This window comes from Mercenaria mercenaria, chromosome 10, assembly GCF_021730395.1.
Source record: "Mercenaria mercenaria strain notata chromosome 10, MADL_Memer_1, whole genome shotgun sequence".
Lineage (NCBI taxonomy): Eukaryota > Metazoa > Mollusca > Bivalvia > Venerida > Veneridae > Mercenaria > Mercenaria mercenaria.
In genome coordinates this window covers 32,793,472-32,810,888 of record NC_069370.1, presented here as the reverse complement: position 1 = coordinate 32,810,888, position 17,417 = coordinate 32,793,472, and the positions used below count along the sequence as shown (strand labels likewise).

The following is a 17,417-nucleotide window of genomic DNA, read 5'->3' as shown; positions in this document are numbered from 1 at the left end:
AATCCGGACGCGAAACCCCATATGCACAACTGCACATGCTGACCAACATTCCTGTAAACTTTGGTGACTCTAGGTCAAATATTTTTGGAGCTACGCACCACATAACATTAAAATGACCAATTTTTAACTAAGTCAGGGGCCATAACTCCTACACGACTGAATGAATCCGGACAAAGTGGGGGCATGAAAAAAGAGTTATGGACATACAGACAGACAAAAACACCATCACATAATATGTCCCCTGTAAAAAAAAACAACAGGAATATACAAATGACAAGAAATACCTAGAATGCCATATATTTTTTAATTTATTTAGCAATCTTCAACATATACATACATAAAGTTTGTTAAGATGAAATAAACTTGTCTTATATTGAGAGTTATCTTGTAAATATAAGCACATATAACCTACATGAAAGTATTCTATAATTGAGCAGTGCCATGAGAAAACCAACATAGTGGCTTTCTGACAAGCATGGATCCAGACCAGCCTGCGCATACGCGCTAATGGTCTCTCTAATTGCAATAGGCTTTGAAAGCGTACAGCATGGATCCTGACCAGACTGCACGAATGCGCAGGCTGGTCTGGATCCATGCTGGTCGCAAAGCCACTATGTTGATTTTCTCACGGCGCAGCTCAATTTTGAAATAATGAAAACTGTCCATGTAGCTATCTAATCTGATACCATTATATAATCTGCTTACAACAAAATATAATAAAAATGAACATTATAACACATGGCACTGCCAAATATTTTTTCTCCATACGGTCAAAAGGTCATGTTTGAATATTACAAAAAGGTAAAACACTACTACCAAAAAACTAGCTGTGAGCAAGCATAAAATGTATCAATTTTACACAACCAGCGAAGTAACTGATAGCACTTGATAGAGTAAAAATGTTCAAATTATTACTACAAATAAACTGCACGTTAAACTACAAGCATAATGTTGGATATCAAATTCACCATAACTGGTCTGAGGCTAGGCGATGTTTAATTAACTCAAACAGGAAATGATCCAACAAATTTTCAGGTAGAAACTGGCATTTTAATTATAGCTTACATATTCTCGTAGGTGGCACAAAAAAGATGTGTTAAACAGCTACAACTAAAGAAAGGTAACAGCAGATGTAGTCTTACATTTATAGATTAGAATTTCTATATGCTGATGTAGTCGCGCATTTAAAGATAACAGATGTAGAGTAAGTAGTCAATGCAGATGTAGTCATAACATTGTAAGAAGTTCTATATGCAGATGAAGTCACACATTTGTAGATAAGATGTTGTTTATGCAGATATTGGGTAAGAAGTTGTTAATGCAGATGTAGTCATATGTGTATGGGTAAGAATTCCTTATGCAGATGTAGTCACACATTTCTCGATATAAATTCCTTATGTAGATGTGGTCATACATTTATGGATAAAAAATCCTTATGCAGCTTATGCAGATGTAGTCACAAATTAAAGATGTTGAGTAAGAAGTAGTTAAATACAGATGTAGTCATACACTTAAATTGTTGTGGCTACAGATGTACATTAAGTCATATCTAATGCATATGTAGTCATACATTTATGGATTAAGAAATCCTACTTGCAGATGTAGTCACACAATTAAGATATAAGACGTTTATGCAGATGTAGTCATACATTTAGGAGTAAGAAGTAGTATATACAAATGTTGCCATACAAGTAATGGTAAGAAGTAACTGAAGATTTGGTCATAAATAAAACTTAAGTGGGGCACAATAACAAATATTTGTTGAGGTTGGGTCGTTACACTCGATAAATTAACCAGAAAGAAAAGCCCACTGCTGCCTTGTATGCTTTAAAATCGTTACCTTAACTCGTAGCAAGGTTACAGCACCCATAAGTGAAATTGCAATCAGGTAACACCCGATGAGTGACATGAAAATAGTGCTAAAATGTTGTAGTTGTTTGGTTCATGAGAGAACTACTTTTTTCCAAATACATAACAAATGTTCTGCTCTAGCAACTTTCCATCTCATGCAGAATCTGGTAACGCAAAAATTGCTTCAAGTACACAAGATAAAAAATTTGTAAATGAACTATTTTAAGAAAGATGTACATTTCAAAAAAAAGAAAAACAAAACATCCAAAATCACGACCACGGGTTAACTCTGAAACATGGCCGCAAGTAATGTCATACAATAGCTGCCAGAACTATAAAATAGTTATATAAAATGTTCATTGAGAACAAACTGTGCAGAGTAAAAATTTAATACAGCATGCAGGGCTGCTTCAAATTTATAAAAACATCAACTTTTAATATTTCTCAAGTTTATGTTGACAATGGACAGTCAACATAATAATTCTGTACATTAAACTGAACTGCTCATAGTACAAAAGAAAAAAAAAACAAAAAAAAACTTTTAACACTGTTTGAAAGATGATAAAGTAATGCAACAAGTGTACTATTAAAAAGAAACCTTGCATTAAAAATATTAAACTTTAAAGAGACTATTACAATTAAATACTGGTACTGATGATAAACCCGAACAGAAAATGAGGTTTTTTACCTGTAACTTTTTTATTTCTGCAAATTGAAATCAATGGCCGGTATCAAAATAAAGCTTAACCTTTGCTGAAAACTTTACATAATTCAAATTTATATTTAGTAAGCAAACTCACACGAAGTGAGTGCCTGAAAGGGGTATGTAAAAAGGGGACTGTATGAACGTTGACTGATGATAAATTCGAACACTTTGTCATTTACAAAATTTTCTTGGTATAATTATATTGAAACCTTCCACAAAAAGCTGCAACAGTCATTCCTGATCAAGTATTATGAAAAGTTAACAAATGTCAGGCCTTCATGCTTTGACAGTGAGCATGCGCAAAAAAACACCCTCTTCCCCAGTAATTTTGGATAAATATTTTTTATACAAATTTATGTAAGTCATTTATCTATACAGAATATTTACCAATTTTGTTTTTGTTTACACCAGTTGGTGTTGTAAGTGGAAACTATTAGATTGTGTGTTCAATTTTATAAATAACCGATTGCAATCGGATATTTCCAAGGTGGTCGACTTTATCATCTGTCCGGGTTTATCATCAGTACCAGTACAGAAAAAATTATGTTTTTAATTGTCTTTAAGAACCTGCACAAACTTTGCCAAAAAAAAAAAGCAGGACTATTTCCTTCAGAAAGATCAACAACTCAGGTTTTTACCAAATTTTACTTGTTCAACACAAAATCAGCATCAAGACATCACAATGTTTCTACCAAAAAGTAAAAATGTCCTTAACATTTTTTCGATTTTCTTTAACACAAAGAAGTGTATACCTTTAAACAGAGTAATATACAGAATGAAGTCTTTACAAAACTATCTTTTTGATCAAAAACAGGAAATGTCCAAAAAGAAGCTGATTCCACATAATTGTAGAAAAAACATACTGAAAAACAAGGAGATAACTTGAACAAAATCTATTATTATATTTCAGTAAAACACTGACATGCCAAAATGTGCAATGAAACTAGAAGCATGGAGTTGTTTGTTTAATATTAACATAGCGACTATAATTATGTTAAAGAAAGCAATTTTTTTTCTACAAAAGTAATGTTCACTATTTCAAATTCTTGTATCAATTTAGTGCAATGAAATTAATGTACAAGTTTTATAAACAAAAATTACTGGATTAAGAAGTCAATTATATAAAAGCACTACGAACATTGAAACATGAAAAGTATTCAAAAGTAGGAGATTCAGTGATTGTTACTACTTCAACTTATATATTACTGGTATATCACTTTCAGAACAAGCCTATAGTTACTGCCATCTTGCAACAATCCTTAAATCTGATACTGCAAGGCAGTTATTACTGATGTGCTGATTGTGACATCTGTGAACCTTCAATAATGGCTGGACCATGAACAATGGTTCATGAAGTGAAATCGAAATTTTATTACAACTCTTCACATGGTTCATATATTTTTGTCCATCAAATAACCTTGTACGGAAATGGCTGTAACTAGTCCATATAATTTTTATCCATATGATTAACTAACAAACAATTTGTCTATTTCTAATCTAAGCTGCCATTTTCTTACCCACACTGCTGTTATATTCTGAATTAAGTATGAGCCACATTCTATTTAGTTGCCTACAGTTTCAAATGACAAAATAATCTCTTAATAAAATGGTTTAGCAAGATGTGGTTAATAACAGTATGCATGAAAAATACACTTTTTTTATTAAATATATTTTGACTGCAACAATTTTTGGCATTTTTGTTAAATGAAATCTTGTGTATGTATTTCTTTTTTTGATAACATAGTCAGTTGGTAGGTGTGGTTGTGACCAGTAAATCATATAAGCATTATCTGAAAAATTATCAATTAAACATTTCTATATTCTTCAACATTTGAAGTAAATATTGCCAACAGTAACCGCAGCCTCTGTAAACACTGCTCATGTCAATACCGGTTGGCAAAATTAACTAGACACACGGACGAGGTTGACAATTTATTTCACCGATTTAACTTTTCTGACCAAAGTTAAGACCTGTGACCACCTAGGAACACTATAAATATATTCAAAATCTTGTCAAAATTGGAATAAAATTTAATTAAAAATTTATATTTAATGTATTTACCATGGCGCTGGGTTATCATTATGTCTAGGCATTTCTGCCGTCTGTATTCGCTTGTGAGGGGCCTAATCAGAGGATGTTTGCTTTCAGTACCCATGTGCAAGGGGTTCTCTTGCAAGTGGCCTTATTAGGGAATTTAAGCTTTCAGTTCGTAGCTTTTGGCAAGTGGTTATCTTGTAACACTGAGTTAGTTCTTTTGTAACGGGCCCTATCAGGGGATTTTGGCTTTAAGTATGTATGCGAAAGTGACCTCCAAAAGTTCTAACATTAATATGCTTCCCAGTTGTCTAGCAGACATCCTAAAAAGTAAAATACTGCCAAAAAACTGTCAAGTGTAAAAAGCCAGCCAGTACAATATAAGCCAGTTTTTCATCTATGATAATGTTTCATTTAGTGCTATTATATTGGTCTTTATCAAAGAGAGTGTGTCATTTGTTTGAAACTTTTTAATTATCTCCCTTTTTATTACTCACATGCAAAGGATTTCTCAGCAGTATTATTCAGACCTATACAAATACATATTACACACTTTGGCCACTTATATTTAGTAACTTTCTACAGGACAGAGGTACTATTTTTTTGGACATACTGTGCTGGCATGTAAATAGTAAAGCAACTAAGTTTACGACCTATATAAAATTAGTTCTTTAGTACTTACCCCCACAAAATTCATAAAAAATTAAATAATCTAAAATCAAGAACATCTGTTTTTACCCAAAATCTGTAAACTTCTACCAGTAGAGCTAATGTCACCGTATAGACCTTAAATATTAAAATAGGGATGAAAGTGTGTAGGCAGTCCGGTTAGCTCAGTTGGTAGAGCACTCGCCCTGTAAGCGAGGGGTCCCGGGTTCGAGCCCCAGACTGACTGAACATTTTTCTCACCCTGTGACATTTAGCGCCCAACGTGGAGCTGTGCAGCATTACACGGGTTAGTCTACGATGCCTGTAGTTGTTTATATAATGAGCCGTGCCATGAGAAAACCAACATAGTGGGTATGCGACCAGCATGGATCCAGACCAGCCTGCGCATCCGCGCAGTCTGGTCAGGCTTAATGCTGTTCGCTTTTAAAGCCTATTGGAATTGGAGAAACTATTAGCGAACAGCATGGATCCTGACCAGACTGCGCGGATGCACAGGCTGGTCTGGATCCATGCTGGTCGCATACCCACTATGTTGGTTTTCCCATGGCACGGCTCATATAAAGTATCCGCTGAAATTCGAGGATGAAATTCAAAATGTAGGGGAAATATGTCACGGTATAGAACTTAAATATTAAAACTGGGAGAAAATATAAGAAAAAAAAGCCATTCAAATCCTTTTATGAAAATTGTTAAGATTTGTTTTCATGTGTTTCCTACAGGAACTTGTGTAAAACCTAATCAATACAGACTGTATATATTGCTAGCAATGTCTATAAATAGCAGCACTTTATTTGAACAGTCACGTCTGCTTAAAATGTATATGCATTTCATTATCTAGAAACACACCATGTAACAATTCACAACTTTAAAAGTATCAACAAATATATAAAAAAACAACTCAATATTATTTAAAATTGTATGCTGTTAACAAATAAATAACAAACGACAAAAGAAAATATTCAATATATTGCATTTTACATAGTAACATACACCCACTCTATAAAATAGCTTACATCAAAGCTACTACCTAATGAATGTCATTGACATATACATTTTTTGTACGAGTACACATTTCCTACATATACATTGTACAGTACTAACATTTTATACTAAATGTGTATTAATGATAAAACCATTTTACAAAAGAAAATGTACATCAATATAAAAAAGTACACAAGATCTCAAAAAAAGAAAACAACAAAGTTTTATAAAGCATATTGATTGGTCACTAGAAACCATGTGACATGAAGTGAAAGTTTTCCCTGAAGTTGATTGGCTGGTATTTATAGATGTGAGTATGTTTGTAGTCTGTAATGAGAACAGATGAGCAACTGCAGGTCAAGGAGATACAGTCTGAAATTACACAAAAGAAAAACATTAGAATCCTTCAAAACAAGTAAACAGACCAGTTTGTTTGCAACCTCTTCAAGTTTAAATATATTAAAACATGGTTCTCTTAGAATGAAGGTTGATTCCTGCTTCAGTCATCCTCATTCAATTTAAGACGTGACTTTATTTTTAGCCGAGATTTTTGACTCCATCTTTGAGTCTTCCTCATGAATTTAGGGATATGGGTATAGGAAATGCAAGTGCAAAAAGAAGTCATTCACATCAGTGGGCAAGCATTGTAAAGATACCGGACAATCAATATCATGGGATAACATCTGGATTGTCACTCATGAAGATAACACCATGAGAGGACAGATCAAAGAAGTGATTGAAATCATGAAGGAGGTCCCCAATCCGAATGAGAGTATAGGCTCTGACCTCCCGCCAAGGTCATGTCACGTTACCACACTCATCATGTGACATCACAGAGAGACACAGTCCTGAGGAAGACTACGAGATAGAGTCAAAAGTGTCACCTAGGAATTAACTCAAGCCTCAGAAAGGTAACTATCTACATTGAATGGTTCTCTTACATATATCTGCATTTCCTTAACAAATAACAACATATCTAAAAGCAAAATCAGACCTGTCTAATTTCTGCAAAACGTAAATTTCTGAAAAGAAAACAGGGGATGCAAATAAGCTTACCATTAAATCTTGAAAAGTTTAAATATAGAGGATTTCTTTCTGGAAGGAGGGCCAATCATCATAGGGACTTGATTCTTGTGTGTCACCGAGATCTGAAATATACAAAGTAAGATGCATAGGGGCTTGAACTTTGATCTCTTGTGTCTGATAATGTCTATATTGAAAAGATATCTTGTTTCTGATAATGTCGACAAAGAATAAATATCTCATGTCTCATAATTCTACACAGAAAAGATATCTTGTTTCAGATAATGTCTAAATAAAAGAGATATCGTCTTCATAGACCAGATATTTTGTTTCTCATAATGTCTACATAAATTAGGTATCTTTTTTTGATAATGTCTACATAGAATAGATATCTTGTTCCTCATAATGTCTACATAGAACAGATATCTTTTGTTTGATAATGTCTACAAAGAACAGATGTCTTTCATTTGATAATGTCTACATAGAATAGATGCCTTGTTTCTATGCCTACATACAATAGTCTGATGACAACTTACAGTACAAGGTGGCTGCATCCACGGCTCACCATCTATCTGCATTGGAAATCTCTTCCGAGTTCTGTAATCAATTATCACAATTTTTTTTTATTGCAAACTGGTGACATGACCACACTGGAAATAGTGTGAGAGAACAATAAACTAACAACGATAATAACACTGCTGCCAGTTAAGATATATTGACTAAAACATTGTTTTTCGAAACTGTACATTAATTTTCAAGATTCAAACGATTTGACAGTAATGATTAGTAAGTGGCAGTAAAAACTGAAAACTTCTCACATGAATACGAAATGGAAGTCAAACATCTTGGACATAACCAACAAAACAACTATAGCAGGGAAACTGATCACTGATTCAGAAACGAAATACTGTGTGAACTGTTTTATAATGAGCAATACAAAGCAAAATGTTAGCTTGTAATGCATTAGTTTGTTAAAACTTACAATAAAAGATCAGAAACAGCCATAGGGGATATTAACCTTTAGCCTGCTAGCAGCAGGTGATTCCACCTTTGTGACCAGTGCAGACCATGATCAGCCTGCACATCTGTGCAGGCCGATCATTGTCTGCACTGTTTGCTATTCTGCCAGTAAATTTTCAGTGAACACCCCTTTGAATAGTAAGTGGTATAGCCCAAATTGAATGATGGACCAGTCCATTTTAGAAATATAGCATGCTCTAAGGGTTTAAAAAGCATGCTCTAAGGGTTTAAAAAGCATACACTTTACATGAACATACCTGATGACAACCGAGGAGCACTGAGCAAGACGTTTTCCCGAAGCTCGAAGCCCGGCATACACCTGTGCTGCATGCATAGAGTTCTCTAAACCAACAACTTCAATCTGCTTATCACCAACATCTGCAAACAAAACAATCTTATATCGAATTTTGTTAAACTAGATGTGTGTCCACAGGACACAGGTGCCTCCCAATCCTGTCACTGTACATGGTTTCATGACTCTAGATGAAATATTTTTCAAGACATATGCAAAACAAACCTTTAAGTACTTCATGTGTATTTTTCACTTAGTGAAGGACATACAAACATATACAACAGTTAAATGGTGACAAAGGAAAGATAACTTAGATATATCAACACTGTAAACTTTAATGTGGATCAAAATGTCAAATGTAAAAAATTCCATTTCGAAGTAAATGTCCAAATCACTATTTTCATTCTCCTAAAATTTTTTCCAGCTGCCTCACTCCCTGATGACTTATAAATTCTGATCACTACCATATTAAATGTAAGCCTACACTGGTCTAGAAGTCAAGCAGTCAGAAGTTGTCCAAATTTAAATAGTCCTAATACTTCTTCCTTTCCAGGTGCCCCTTCTCCTGGCATCATGTTTTCTTTTACTCCACTGCATTTCAGTATATACATGTAGCATTCCATCGAAATCTGCATTATTCTGTCACATGCTACGTAAAAATGGCAGCAAAAGAATTTTATGTCTCAAAAAGAGACATTCAAAGAAGTGAAAAAGGAGTAAATTCCTCTAGTTGAATTATATGAACTGCACTTTTCCTATAAAAAAGTTAACTACCTTTCTTCTTTTCTATAGCAGCAATTTATTACTTCATAGAAATACGAGTCTCTGAAAATCTGATAAACTAGACAATGTCCAGAAAATGTTATCAAATCAGTGAATTTTATATGAAACAAGCAAATTCGATGAATTGGTATCCCCCGCCGAAAGGGTTTGTGGTGAGGAATGGCAAAAAAATATATCCGGCAAAAAGTTAAGGATGTTAATAAGAAGCAAATAATTTCATTAGTCAAAATCAATTTAACAGAAAACAAATGTTTAATTAAAGAGTACATAATAAATGCATGATACTTTGATCCTGACTAAAGAATTTATTTTGAATGGGATATGCTTACTGTAATAAGCTTAGCTTTTAAAATTAAATGCAGTTAATTGAAATATGAGCTTGAAGTTTAATTGGAATGGAATATTGTCTTTGAGTGGTTTGGCACCAGGTGTTGTTGTTTAACATGTACATTTGAACTTAAAAAAACAGATGTCCTTATGAGAACACTGGTAAGATATCTTGAACATGACTGTGGGCAAGGCTTGTGCAGTCACAACTTAACATGTTGAAGGTTTGAACATTTAAAAAAAAAAGAAAAAAAAAGGAATGGAAATATATATATGTATATATATTAATTTTTTAAGGGTGTGGGGGAATGGGAGAGGAAACAAAATTTCACATGTTGATTATAAATATTGATGGAAAATTAAAAATGAAAAACAAGAGGGTCATAATGACCCTGGATTGCTCACCAGAGTAATATGAGCTACATGTTTCTAATGTCAAACTGATGATTTTTAGAAATTTTTTGGAAGATTTGCTGATGTACAATCAAGTAACCCCTGGGGTGGGGCCAATTTTACCCCGGGGGTCATGATTTGAACAAAGTTTGTAGAAGTCTACTAGGAAATGTTACATATCAAATATCTAAGATATCTATATACCTTATAAGTGATCTAAACCTGTACATGAAGGCCTTCTGGTTTATTTTCGCAAATTTGAAGATTTCCTATGTACAACAAGTAACCCTGGGGCGGTCAATTTGACCCTGGGGTCATGATTTGAACCAATTTTGTAGAGTCCACTAGGCAATCTTACATGTCAAGATCTAAGTCTAGCCTTCTGGTTTATTTAGAATTTGAAGATTTCGAGTACAATCAAGTAACCCCTGGGGCGGGGCCAATTTTACCCCGTGGGATCATGATTTGAACAAAGATTGTAGAAGCCTACTAGGAAATGTTACATATCAAATATCTAAGATCTAGGCCTTCTGGTTTATTTTTAGCAAATTTATGAAGATTTTCCTATGTACAATCAAGTAACCCCTGGGGCTGGGTCAATTTACCCTGGGGGGTCAAGATTTGAACCAATTTTGTAGAGGTCCACTAGGCAATGCTACATGTCAAATATCTAAGTCTAGGCCTTCTGGTTTATTTTTGGAAATTTTGAAGATTTTCTATATACAATCAAGTAACCCCATGGGTGACGGGGTCAAATTTGAAAAAATTTTGTAGAGTCTACTAGGCAATGCTACAAGTCAAATATCTAAGATCTAGGCCTTCTGTTTATTTTGGAAAGATTTTTGAAGATTTTCTATGTAAAATCAAGTAGACCCCATGGAGGGGGTCAATTTTGAAGTCGTGATTTAAAATTTTGTAAGGTCACTAGGCAATGCTACAGTCAAATATTAAGTCTAGGCCTTCTGTTTATTTTAAGAATTTTTGAATGATTTTCCTAAGTAAAATCAAGTGACCCCTGGAGCGGGGTCAATTTTGACCCCAGGAATCATGATTTGAACAAATTTTGTAGAGGTCCACTAGGCAATGTTACATGTGAAATATCTAAGCTTTAGGCCTTCTGGTTTATTTTAAGAAAATTTTTTATGATTTTCCTAAGTAAAATCAAGTGACCCCTGGAGCGGGGTCAATTTTGACTACATGTGAAATATCTAAGCTCTAGGCCTTCTGGTTTATTTTTAGAAAATTTTGAAGATTTTTCTATGTACAATGAAGTAACCCCATGGGGCGGGGTCATTTTGACCCTGGGGATCATGATTTGAACAAATTTTGTAGAAGTCTATTAGGCAATGCTACATGTCAAATATCTAAGATCTAGGCCTTCTGGTTTATTTTAAGAAAATTTTTGAAGATTTTCCTATGTAAAATCAAGTGATCCCTGAAGCGGGGTCAACTTTGACCCCGGGGGTCATGATTTGAACAAATTTTGTAGAGGTCCACTAGGCAATGCTACATGTGAAATATCTAAGCTCTAGGCCTTCTGGTTTATTTTAAGAAAATTTTTAATGATTTTCCTAAGTAAAATCAAGTGACCCCTGGAGCTGGGTCAATTTTGACCCCAGGGGTCATGATTTGAACAAATTTTGTAGAGGTCTACTAGGCAATGCTACATGTGAAATATCTAAGCTCTAGGCCTTCTGATTTATTTTTAGAAAATTTTTAAGATTTTTCTTTGTACAATGAAGTAACCCCATGGGGCGGGGTCATTTTGACCCTGGGGGTCATGATTTGAACAAATTTTGTAGATGTCTATTAGGCAATGCTACATGTCAAATATCTAAGCTCTAGGCCTTCTGGTTTATTTTTAGAAAATTTTTGAAGATTTTCCTATGTAAAATCAAGTGACCCCTGAAGCGGGGTCAATTTTGACCCCAGGGGTCATGATTTGAACAAATTTTGTAGAGGTCCACTAGGCAATGCTACATGTGAAATATCTAAGCTCTAGGCCTTCTGGTTTATTTTTAGAAAATTTTTGAAGATTTTCCTATGTAAAATCAAGTGACCCCTGGGGCAGGGTCAATTTTGACCCTGGAATCATGATTTAAACAAATTTTGTAGAGGTCTATTAGGTAATGCTACATGTGAAATATCTAAGCTCTAGGCCTTCTGGTTTATTTTTAGAAAATTTTTGAAGATTTTCCTATGTAAAATCAAGTGACCCCTGAAGCGGGGTCAATTTTGACCCTGGGGGTCATGATTTGAACAAATTTTGTAGAGGTCCAATAGGCAATGCTACATCTGAAATATTTAAGCTCTAGGCCTTCTTGTTTATTTTTAGAAAATTTTTGAAGATTTTCCTATGTAAAATCAAGTGACCCATGGGACGGGGTCAATTTTGACCCCGGGGTCATGATTTGAACAACTTTAGTAGAGGTCCACTAGGCAATGCTACAAGTCAAATATCTAAGCTCCAGGGCTTCTGGTTTTTGAGAAGAAGATTTCATAAGATTTTCCTATGTAAAATCAAGTGACCCCTGGGGCTGGGTCAATTTGACCCTGGGGGGTCACCCCGGTGACCAAGGCAAGTGGGCGACCAGGTGTGGGTGCGCAACTTCACATGTTTATAATAAATGTTCACAGAAAAGAATGAAAGAAATTTAATGAAATTCTGCCAAATGGCAAGTTTGTTATGTACAAATATGTGGATTTTTAGACAATTAAAGGGCAATAATTCTGCAGTTACAAAAGAAATCCATACCAAATTGTGTGTGAACAACCACATTATAGTGCTCTAAATTCTGTTAAAGTTTCATAGTTCAAGGTCAAATATATCAAAAGTTATGATGCAGAAAATGCCATATTTATAGTACCCTATATAGTTAACACTAGAAACTTCTAAGGGCCATAACTCTGGTGTTACTTGGGCAATCTGACTGAAACTTGACGGGCCACAAGAACTCATAGTGGTGAACACGTATATGAAGTTTTAAATAAATATTCCCAACCATTTCCTAGATATGGCTCCGGACTGATGGACGGAAAGATGGACGGAAGGACGGACGGACGGACAACGCCAAAACTATATCCCTCCGACTTTCGTCGGGGGATAATAAAAGAACAACCATACTTAGTGGTGTTCAGCCTAAATAAACTGGGTTATGTACCTTGAACTGCGATGCCAAGCTCTATTGAAGACATACTACTGGTAGACAACTCTTTATCTTTATCTCTCTTCATTTGTTTCTGAGCTTTTTTTCTCTTCTTTTGGCTAGGATTATCTCCCCATAGATTTGTTCCGCCATAAATGCTGGGTATGTTTAATAATGCTATACCTTCCAGTGACGGACCATTTGCTAAATCTAATGAGTAACCATCACACTGAAATGAAATACAGGATCAGTAAGTTATCTCCCTTTAATTAACAAATCATTATTAATTGTTATGTGTGATTATTTTCCCCAATGTCCAACTCGATTTAACATTCTTATTACTTTGGGAGTCCTTTGCCCCTTAAACTGCAAAACAGTACAACAGAAAATTAGTCTTTCAAAATCCACGCAACAGACCAGTTAACCTTTTTACTTACTAAAATGGAAACACTCACTTGGAACCAGCTTTCTTAAAGTGGTGTTTTTACCATTACAACTCAAGATTCCAGGTGCCCCTCCGTGCATTATTTCATCACAGGTGGGCACCTAGGTAGAACCACCAACCTTACATAAGCCAGCTGGAGGGCTTCCTCACATTAGAAATTCACTGCCACGATTGAGGCTCAAAGCCACATCGATGAGGGCTAAGTGGTTCTAAGTCAGCAACCTAAACCACTCTGCCATGAAGGCCCCTTTGCACAAGAGAGGGATTTTGTCATTATATCACTTTTATGCAATTAACCCTTATCCTGCTAAATTTCTATAATGAACTTGTCCATCTTTCAATTTGGACAGTACCATTCGCTGTTACAAGGGGTTCTTACCAAACAGATACTGACTGAACGGCAAACATGAATGTGCAGGCCAATCATGATCTGCACTGGTCGCAAAGGCAGAACCAATCATGACCAGCATGATAACGGTTAAAAAGGTAAAACATACAGGTGAAGAATATTGGGGGAAAAAACCTTACCATGATATCAATATCTTCATGTAAATTTTTACAAGTGGCTGCTAAAGTTTCCGACGTTCCAAATTCAAAATACCATAACTTGTTTTTCATTCTGAAATCATCAAAGAAAACCACTGATGCAAATGAACACTTTTATTATACTTAAAGATACACTTTACCCAAATTTAATATTTAAATTAGTATTTTCTAGGAAAACATAAAATTTCAAAACAATTAATTTGTTGAGGGTTTTTTAACATTTAAAGTAAATATCAAAAGTTAAAATATTTTAATGAAAGATGGATATCTATAACTTTTCATGCAGCTGGGAAGTGCAATACTGATTCAAGAATAGACTGTCTCTTGTCCTAAACTTTATTACATTTGACTGCCACTCTGAGAAAACAAACTCAAGGACTTCACAACAAGTATGAATCCAGATCAACCTGCACACCCATACAGTCTAACCAGGAATCATACTGTTTGCTTATCAGTTTTATACAAGTTCTAACACGAGTACCACCTTGCGGGTGCAGACGCTCATCTGATTTTTTTGACTCTTTATAACAGAAATATTGTCCTACCCATGTGTTTTTATGATATTTTCCAAGTCCAAAAGGGGCCATAACTCTTGCAAAAAGCAGGAGTTATGTTTCTTGCTGTACAGAATCAGCTTTTGATGGTGAACAAGAGTTGCAAGTTTTAAAGCAATAGATTTGATAGTTTAGGAGAAAAGCTGACCTAAACACAAAACTTAACCAAGAAATCTGATTTTCTAAGTCCAAAAGGGGCCTTAATTCTTGCAAAAAGTAATATAGTTACAGTACTTGCTGTGCAGAGTCAGCTTTTAATGGTAAATAACTGCTCCAAGTCTTAAAGCAATAGCTTTGACCGTTAAGGAGAAAAGTTGACCTAAATGCAAAACTTAACCAAGAAATCTGATATTTTCAAAGTCCAAAAGGGGCCATAATTCTTGCAAAAAATTCCTTCAGGATGGAATTATGTTTCTTGCTGTACAGAGTCAGATATTGATGGTGAACAAGTGTTGCAAATTTTAAAGCAAAAGCTTTGATAGTTTAGGAGAAAAGCTGACCTAAACATAAAACTTAACCAGGCAACGCCGACGCCGATCAAGTGATGACAATAACTCTTTTTTTTTTTTTTCCAAAAATCAGATGAGCTAAAATATGATAAATGAACAGTATGGATGTACACTGATCTGGATCATTGCTGGATGCAAAGACCCAACAATTCACTTACATATTCAAATTAACATTCTATGAAATGACTTCTTGTGTTTACTGAGAAACATGATTTCAAAACTCCCAAGAAAACTCTTGAGAAATCTATATCCAGTATTTGGTACAGCTATATCAAATAAATTTTACATTTATATTCAGAGATATGAATAAAGTTTAGTGATCACAGAGATACAGATGTTTCTTATATTTATACACACACCAAGTTGATCAATTGAAACAATAAGAATAATACCCTCTTAACATTTATTTAAAAACTTTACCTGCTATTAAATCTTTCCGGATGTTTCTCTCTCATCACATGAAATCTATGACATATTGAGGCATCCTGAAAATACATTGTACATATATATGTTATTGTACGTGGCTGATCACCAATTTAAACATTACTGTACTTATCCGTACTGTAATGGAAGCCAGTTGACTAGTGCCATTTGGAATTCTTTGTTACCACTCCAAAAGAAATATGTGACAGACCTATATAATGTTTATAGGCTTTCAACAGCCGCCTCAAGATTCTGCTACCAATATGTATCATATTGGGAGCAACTAGAATGTCAAGTTATGGCCTAAGATCTTACATGACCTTTGACCCCTACATGTGCGCTTGATCTTTGAAGTAGGGGTCTAGGAGTTGAGCACGACACTCACTGAGGTACATTCATGCCAAATATAAACAAGATTCCTCCAAGCATGTCATTTATTGTCTAAACAAAAAATTCTGGACAAGCATATACACTTACGCACATGCACCTAACAGTCATTTTGACCACTATGTCTCTGCTTCTGCAAGCAGGCCCAACAAAAATAGATATCTAGGGTTATTATGAGAAAACAAAGCAGCAAGAAGTAAAGCTGCTTTTTAAAAAGTAGGGGGAAAGAAGACAAAACAAAAGGGCTGGGCTGAAGCCTGTTTCAGTGACTGGGTGTTAAGTTTCAACTGTTTTTTATTATAGATACTAACCACTCCAATAGAGAAGTAATTATTGATGATATTGTAGGGTACAGGGTCTCCTTGTTCTTCCTCACCATCCTCGGGTTTACTGAACTCTATCTGCCAGCGATCCATCAGTATTGTTTCTGCCCGCAGTATTCGGTCCAACACCTTGTGTAGACTTTCACCCTCATAACCTTAATAAACATTGACAGGCATATTTAAGAAACTTCAATATTGCTTGTGTTTCATTTTCATGTATTTTGTCAAAATCTGACAAAACAAAAATCGCTATTGACCTTCTCAATACTCTCTTTTAGCCAAAAAAAAACTTGCATAGAATACTTCATGGGAATTCTTTTTTGTTGTTGTTTGGTTAAGAGTTCTATCCTCACAATTCAGATTACATGCCAAACTTTTCCAGCTTTTGATGGTGGTGGAAGATCCTCTAAGTGCCCCCACCAGACACTGTTTTGCATATGTACGAGCACCCGGTTAGAACCACTGACCTTACATATGATAGGTGAATGTCTTCCTCACATGAAAGACTTCTACACCCTAAGTGAGGTTTCAAACCATGTCAAACTCAGCGACCTTAACCAACTCAGCCACAGAGATCCCTTTCTGGAGTACTAACCTTACCATTAATCATTTGTACAGAAAGGCCAACCATAATTCTTTAAATTCATGACCTTATATAATGCCAGCTATCTGAATTATACTAATGTGAATATTTACGCCAGGATTAATTTTTGCGAGATGTAGGGCCTTGCGAATATAGCAAAAATTAAACCCTCGCGAAAATTTCTGCTTTTACAGTGTCTAACATTTATCAAGCTCCAGGTGGAACTTCTCATCTTTTGACACTGATATGGAGCAATCTGTACTAAACAAAGGCTAAAACAGCCTCTCATTTCAACAAGGTGAAGAAGTTTCTTGTACAGTCTATAGATCTAATGAACTGTGCACTACTGCAGGGCCAACTTCAACACAAGCAAACAGGGGACATGTGAAAGTTCTGACGGTGTCTAAAATGTTAGGTCTAA

At 35.0% G+C, this 17,417-nt stretch overlaps 1 protein-coding gene across 5 annotated transcripts in view; it reads right to left on the bottom strand.

Annotated features, from left to right (window-relative positions):
* Positions 1-290: 290 nt before the first annotated feature.
* Positions 291-17,417, bottom strand: part of LOC123559480 (diacylglycerol kinase beta-like) — a 150,362-nt gene continuing 133,235 nt past the window's right edge. For all 5 annotated transcript variants that reach the window (XM_053552631.1, XM_053552632.1, XM_053552635.1 and 2 more), the window contains 8 exons: positions 16,402-16,568; positions 15,701-15,765; positions 14,200-14,290; positions 13,242-13,455; positions 8,543-8,663; positions 7,802-7,862; positions 7,299-7,390; positions 291-6,614 (listed from right to left, as the gene is read on the bottom strand). In XM_053552631.1, the coding sequence (XP_053408606.1) occupies positions 7,301-7,390; positions 7,802-7,862; positions 8,543-8,663; positions 13,242-13,455; positions 14,200-14,290; positions 15,701-15,765; positions 16,402-16,568 (809 nt within the window). In that variant the 3' untranslated portion in view covers positions 291-6,614; positions 7,299-7,300. The remainder of the gene's footprint in view (positions 6,615-7,298; positions 7,391-7,801; positions 7,863-8,542; positions 8,664-13,241; positions 13,456-14,199; positions 14,291-15,700; positions 15,766-16,401; positions 16,569-17,417) is intronic.